Source organism: Chlorocebus sabaeus, chromosome 6, assembly GCF_047675955.1.
Source record: "Chlorocebus sabaeus isolate Y175 chromosome 6, mChlSab1.0.hap1, whole genome shotgun sequence".
Classification (NCBI taxonomy): Eukaryota; Metazoa; Chordata; class Mammalia; order Primates; family Cercopithecidae; genus Chlorocebus; species Chlorocebus sabaeus.
The window spans coordinates 55,099,829-55,107,011 of NC_132909.1; the positions used below are offsets into that span (position 1 = coordinate 55,099,829).

The 7,183-nt window shown below is 58.8% G+C and overlaps 1 protein-coding gene across 1 annotated transcript; it reads right to left on the bottom strand.

Moving 5' to 3' along the window:
* Positions 1-414: 414 nt before the first annotated feature.
* Positions 415-5,508, bottom strand: ZNF358 (zinc finger protein 358). Its single transcript, XM_007995041.3, has 2 exons — positions 5,280-5,508; positions 415-2,235 (listed from the first exon to the last, which is right to left on the bottom strand). Exons 1-2 carry the CDS (start codon positions 5,494-5,496, stop codon positions 491-493), a joined length of 1,962 nt encoding a protein of 653 aa, XP_007993232.3. The 5' UTR covers positions 5,497-5,508; the 3' UTR covers positions 415-490.
* Between the last annotated feature and the right edge of the window lie 1,675 nt (positions 5,509-7,183).

The window sequence follows — 7,183 nt, forward strand, 5'->3', positions numbered from 1 at the left end:
AGAATATGCCATACCCTGTAATTATTTTTTAAGTATTCTGGATTTAATATCTGCGAGCTCCGTGCAGGTCGAGGCCATACTTATCTTGTTCCCTGCTGAGACCCCAGCAATCCAGAGATGTTTGTTGATTGCATAAATGAGCAGCCTCTTTTTGTCCACTTGTGTGCCTACTGTGTGGGCTTTGAAGAGCAAGGGGTAAGTGAGGGGAACAAAGAGTGGTGACTAGTGGGATGGACCAGGATGAGGCATTGTGGGTTAAACTGGAAAGTCTAGCTGGTGGGACTCCAGGGCCTAAGAAGGAAGCCAGGACACTGGAGCTCCAGATTGTGGCTGGCCCTGGCCACAATGTCCCATCTCTGGAGCAAGGGGCTGTGCTCAGAAAGAAAGCACAAAAGGCAAGCCACGACACAGAAGCCGGAGGCAGTGGGAGGATTTTACTAACTGCACAACACACAACTTCCCCAGGCCCCCGAGGATGCCCGAGTCCCCTTCAGCCATCAGGCCCCAGCAGTGCCCCTTGCTCCTGTACCCACTCTGGACTCTCACCGGTAGGGAGGGCTGGGCTGACAGTGTCACCAGTGGGAGAGCAGGGGTCAGGGTGGGACACAGGGTTGGGATCAGGGCTGGGCACAGGATCAGGGTCTGGGCTGGGCGCAGGATCAGGGTCTGGGCTGGGCACAAGGTCAGGACCAGCGTCGTGCCCAGCCTTCGGGTCAGAAGATTCCACAGGAGTAGGGCTGGGGGTGGATCTGGAGCCGGGGAGGGGTTTGGAGCTGGGATCCGGCAGAGTGCCCGGCCCAGAGCCAGGGTCAGGGCTACGGCCAGAACTGGTGCCGGAGCTGAGGCCCAAGCCAGAGCCGAGCACAGAAACAGCATCAGAACCCAGGAGGGAGACCTGCCCCGGCCTCATCATGGATGCAGGGCTTAGGCCAGGCCCTAGGCCCAGGCCGGCGGCCGCTGCTGCAGCTGCGGCAGCCGCGGCAGCTGCAGCAGCGGCTGCACCCTCATGCACCCGTTTGTGCTTGGTGAGGCTGGAGGCCTGGCCAAAGGCTTTCCCGCAGAGCTGACAGCGATAGGGCCGCTCGCCCGAATGCACGTGCAGGTGCTGGAGCAGCGCTGAGCTCTGCCCGAAGGCCTTGGAGCAGTGCGGGCAGGCGTAGGGCCGCTCGCCCGTGTGGATGCGCAGGTGGTGTTGCAAGTTGGAGCTCTGCCCGAAGGCTTTGCCGCAGTGGGGGCAGCGGTAGGGGCGTTCGGCCGTGTGTGTGCGCTGGTGCTGCAGTAGCGCCGAGCTCTGCCCGAAGGCCTTGCCGCACTGCGGACACGGGTAGGGCCGCTCGCCCGTGTGCGTGCGCAGGTGTTTGAGGAGCGCAGAGCCCTGGCCGAAGCCCTTGGCGCACACCGGGCACTTGTGGGGCCTCGGGCCGCCGTGCGTGCGCAGGTGCTGCGCCAGGAGCGAGCCGTGCCCGAAGGCCTTGCCACACACCGGGCAGTGGTGCGGCTTCTCCCCGCTGTGGCTGCTGCGATGTTTCAGCAGCGTGGAGCGCCAGCCGAAGGCCTTGCCGCAGGCCGCGCACTGGTACGGCCGCGCCCCGGTGTGGATGCCACGGTGCTGCGCCAGGGTGGCACCGTGGCTGAAGGACTTCCCGCAGTCGGGGCAGCGGTACGGCTTCTCACCGCTGTGGGTGCGGCGATGCTGGCTCAGCCCGGAGCTGCGGCGGAAGGCTCGCCCGCAATCCGGGCAGGAGAAGGGCCGGGGCGGGCTGGCGGGGGCGGGGAGCACCGCGGGGCTGGTGGCCAAGACCTGGGGGGTGGCAGTGAGGCCAGGGGAGATGGGGTCCACGTTTGGATCGCCGGGGCTGAGGGTGTCGCTGTTAGGATCGAGAATCAGGGGTACGGGACCAATCACATCTGGATCGAGGTCGAAACTCGAAGACATGGGGTCGGGATCTTGGGGTTCCGAGCCCGGAGCTTCGGCGTCGGGGTCCAGATCCTCCGAGACGGTCTCCAGATCTTCATAGCTGGGGTCCACGTCTTCCGGGACAGTGTTGAGGTCTTCAGGATCAGGCTCTGGGTCTTCAGAAACCGGGTCCAGATCTTCAGGATTGGGGTCTAGGTCCTCGGAATCAGAGTCAAGCTCTTCATAAACGGGTCTCAGGCCTTTGTGGCCTGGGTTCCTGACCAGGACTGAGCGCCGCATTTCAGGCGTGGATGTGCTGGCAGCTTCTGGGGCAGGACCTGCAAGGGCAAGAATAGAGGGTAGAGGGTAGGTGGGTTCTAGGGGAGCGGGTGTGTCTTTTGAAGTCTGGTTAGGGATGAGAAAGGGGACCTGGTTGTGCCCTCAGAACCCACTTTTTTTTTTTTTTTTTTTTTTTTTTGAGATGGGGTCTTTTTCTGTCCCTAGGGCTGGAGTGCAATGGCAGGATCTCGGCTCACTGCAACCTCTGCCTCCCAGTTTCAAACAACTCTCCTGCCTTAGCCTCCGGAGTAGCTGGGATTACAGGCGTTCACCACTACACCTGGCTAATTTTTGCATTTTTAGTAGAGATAGGATTTCACCATGTTGGCCAGGCTGGTCTCAAACTCCTGACCTCAGGTGATCCACCCCTTCAGCCTCCCAAAGTGCTGGGATTACTGGCGTGAGCCACTGCGCCCAGCCCCACTTCTTTATTTTTATTTTTTTGAGATGGGGTCTCACTCTGTCACCCAGGCTAGAGTGCAGTGATGTGATCATAGCACACTGCAGACTGGAAATCCCGGGCTCAAGCGATCCTCCCACCTGGGCCTCCCAAGTAGCTGGAATTACAGATACACCACACTCAACTAACTTCAATTCTTTCTTTCTCTTTCTTTCTTTCTTTCTTTCTTTCTTTCTTTCTTTCTTTCTTTCTTTCTTTCTTTCTTTCTTTCTTTCTTTCTCTCTCTCTCTCTCTCTCTCTTTCTTTCTTTCTTTCTTTCTTTCTTTCTTTTCTTCTTTCTTTCTTTCTTTTCTTTCTTTCCTTCCTTCCCTCTCTCCTTCCTTCCTTCATTCCTTACTTTCTCACTCTCTTTTTTGAGATTGGGTGTCGTTATGTTGCCCAGGCTGGTCTCAAACTCCTGGACTCAAGCAAACCTCTGACCTCGGCCTCAGAAAATGCTGAGATTACAGGCATGAGCCACTGTGCCTGGCCAAACCCCACTCACTTCTGAGCATACATGTGGATGTTTCCCTTGTCTCTGACTGCAGGGAGATTTCTGACTTACCCCAGCCAGGGCAGGGAGTTGAGGGACCCGGGTGGGACATGGTGGGACATTGTAGGACCCTCCCCTTTCAGCCCGGAACCTGGACAGAGGTCATGAGACCCGGCACTAGAGGTTTCTAGTCCCCAACTCCATGGCTCTGCCCCTCTCTCCATCCTGGGCTCCTCTTGTGGGAAGCTGGGGTCCTGTGGAGGAGACAGTCCTAGGTTCCTACCACCTTGCTGGAGGTCCCCACACGGGGAACAGTGTGGGTGTCAGCGTTTTTGTGCTCCTGAGCACATGGCCTGAATTCTTGTCCTATACTTGGGGGTGGCAGCTTAATTTATCGGGGGGAGTTCTGGTAGGGGAGGCCCCCCCTCCAGCAGCAGCATTCTGAGCTCTAGAACCCATGTCTGGGGTATAAGAATGTGCAACAAATAACATCTGACATCCCTCCCAAGTCACTGGGGAAAGACAAGAAGACCCTGGCTTGCCTTCTGGGGAGAAGAAAACCTGCATTCCAGAACTCACAGCGCCAGGTGGGAGTCAGTGTCAAATCCTCTCTCTTAGACAGATCGGGAATGCCCTTTCCTGCAGCCAGATGGTGAGCACGGTAGAGTGATATTTGGGACCCCTCCTGGTGAGAAGGGGTGGGCACGGACACTCATGAACCCCATAGGCAGGAGGGTGGGGACATTATTAGTATACCTGTTTTATTTATTTATTTATGTTTGAGATGGGGTCCCGGTATGGTACCCAGGCTGGACTCAAACTCCTGGGTTCAAGTGATCCTCCCACCTCAGCCTCCCAAAATATGGTGACTACAGGCATGAGCCACCATGCCTGGCCAGTATACCTGTTTTCACTATTGGCTGGAAGGTCCTGAATTTTAACTTCTAGCTGGAGGATGGGCACAAATATACCTGGAGACCCTCTGAAGTTACTGGGGAAACGCCTGAGCCATCTCCTCCCATGGCTGGGACTTGGTGGGTAGTGTCAGCACACTTGTGGCCCTTCCTGCAGGAAGGATCCTGAACTGAACTCCCAGTTTGTGACTGGGGGCAGGCTGGGAGGTAGAGGAACAAAAGCTGGAACCACTTCTGGGGAGCAAGGGGAGCCCAGGATGACCTGCCCGGGGTGGGGATGCCTTGAGCTCCCCACCCATGGCTGGGTATTGAGGTGCCAACAATGAATGATCTGCTCCTGGGAGAAGGTGTGGGGGGACTCTGTGGCTCCCCTTCTGGGGAGGGGAATACACTGAGCCACAACCCCATAGCTGGGAGTGTGCAGGCAAACAGAGCCGAGTTCCTGGACAGGGGGTCCTCAACCCAGACCCATAGTTGGAGAGTGGGGGAAACAATACCTGGGACCCCTTCTGCATTCCTGCGGGGACAGAGGAACTCTTAGATTACCTCCAGGGGAAGGGGTCCCCTCAATTCCCATCTCTTAGCTGGAAGGTGGGAGGAGAAATCACTGTAGTCTTTCCTGAGTTCCCAGGGGTGAGGGCAGGTGGACCCCCTGGATCACCTCCAGGGGAAGGAGCTTCCAGAACTCCAGACCCCAAGACTGGAGGGGGAGGGGGACAATCGCTGGTACCCTTCCTAGGGTCCTGGGGGAAGAGGGACCCCCTAGGTCCCCCTCTTGAGGACAGGGCCTCCTGAACTCCCGACCCCAGGTGGGAGGTGGGAACAATACCGGAGCCCCTCCTCGAATCAGGAGGGGAGGGGGTCCTGGATAGCCTCTTGGGAGGGGGCGTCCTGAGCTCCAGACCCCAGAGCTGGCGGGCGCCCCCCACCACGCCCGACTGAAGGTTCCCAACCTCCGGGGCCCTTTTCCCCGGGCCTCAGCGGCGGGATGGGCGCGCTAGGCCGGGGTGGGCCGCGGGGTCCCCTCCCCATCGCGCCCCCGACCCCCACTCGCCCGGGCCAGGGCCAGCGGCGCGCAGGGCGGGGGACGAATAGAGGTCGCCCCCGGCTGCGCCCCGCGCCTGGAGACCCCCCCTGCCCGTCCGCCCCCCGCCCGGTCCCCCGCCCCGTCCCCAGCCCGTTCGCGGGGACACTCACCCGGCGCCCCTCGCCCCTGCCCGGCCCGCCGCGCCCGCGCCGGCCGCCGGCGCCCCCCGGGCCCGCAGGAAGCCCCCCGCCCGCCAGCCCCGCCGGCGGCCCCCTCGGCCCAGCGGCCCCGCCAGGCGCTCCCGGGGAGCGAGAGGGGCCGGCCGAGGGCCGCAGCGGGAGCTGCTGGGACTTGTAGTTCGCCCGCGCCCGCCGCGGCCGTCGCCATCGCTGCCCCCGCCCCCCGGGCAGGCCTTTGTCCCCGGCCGGGCCACCCCGGCCGCGCGGCCGCGCCTTTGTCTGCACCATGCCCCGCCCGCACGCAGCCCTGGCCCCATCCCTAGTCTCCTCCTGGGCCTGTCTCAGCCCCTCTGTGGCCCTGGCCCTGTCTCTATCTCTCCGTCTCTATCCCTCTCTCTGTCTCTCTCCGTCCCTATCTCTCTGTCTCTGTTCATTCTCTGTCTGCCTCTGTCCCTGTCTTCCCATCTCTGTTCCTTTCTCTGTGTCTCTGTCCCCATCTCTTTCTCTCTGCGTTCCAATCTCTTTGCCTCTGTCGCTTTCTCTGCCTCTCTCTCTATGTCTGTCTCTCTGTCTGTCTCTGCCTGCTGCCCATGTCTCTGACTCTATCTTTGTTCATAAAACTCTACACATGTTGTTCTTGTAGACTTGCAATGCACATAGGCACAGCCAAGCTTCTCAGTTTTGCAATCTAAAAATAAGTCTAGTTTTGCTTAACCTGGCCTTCCTCCAATTTTTCCTTTATGCATGGTGAAACCCGTCACCCTTTCTGGGTAACACCCGCCAAGGCACAGATTTGGGATATTCCTCCCCTAGTGTTTTCAGCCTCCTACCCAGATGGCGGGTCACCGCTGTCCCTGGAGGCCTCCAAGTGCTAGATGTGAGTGACGGTTTCCAGAGAACCTCAGGCAGGGCTGGGAAGGGCTGGGGGCAAACTTGCCTTGGAGACACAGATCCCCAGCGCCAGCCAGGAGAGAGAGTGGAAATCAGCTCCTGGTGGCTGGGCCGCGATGTTCTCCACTAAATATAAACAGTGGCCACAGAATATAAACAATGATGAGACAAGGCCACTCTGTGACCATGTCTGAACCAACATAGAGACATGGGCCCTCTGCAACCACAAAAATGAGTTCTCATCCCCCTCTCCCAGTGAACACAAATGACTGCCACTTCTTACCGACCACAAATCCAACCCAACTTCCATCCTCCCACCTCTGAGATAAAAATCACTGAAATACCTAGTCAGCAAAATGCTCCCAGCTTCCCAACAATACCACCCTAGTAATTCTCTTTAAAACCACCCAATAGCCGGGCGCGGTGGCTCAAGCCTGTAATCCCAGCACTTTGGGAGGCTGAGACGGGCGGATCACGAGGTCAGGAGATCGAGACCATCCTGGCTAACTCGGTGAAACCCCGTCTCTACCAAAAAATACAAAAAACTAGCTGGGCGAGGTGGCGGGCGCCTGTAGTCCCAGCTACTTGGGAGGCTGAGGCAGGAGAATGGCGTAAACCCGGGAGGCGGAGCTTGCAGTGAGCTGAGATCCGGCCACTGCACTCCACCCTGGGCGACAAAGCAAGACTCCGTCTCAAAAAAAAATAAATAAATAAATAAAACCACCCAATATAGGCTGGGTGTGGTGGCTCACACCTGTAATCCCAACGCTTTCGGAGGCCAAAGGGGGCAGATCATGAGGTCAGGAGTTTGAAACCAACCTGGCCAGCATGGTGAAATCCTGTCTCTACTAAAAATACGAAGATTAGCCGGGCGTGGTGGCGCACACCCGTAATCCCAGCTACTCAGGAGGCTGAGGGAGGAGAATTGCTTGAACCCAGGAGGTGGAGGTTGCAGTGAGCCAAGATTGCACCCCTGCACCCCAGCTTGGGCGACAGAGCAAGAC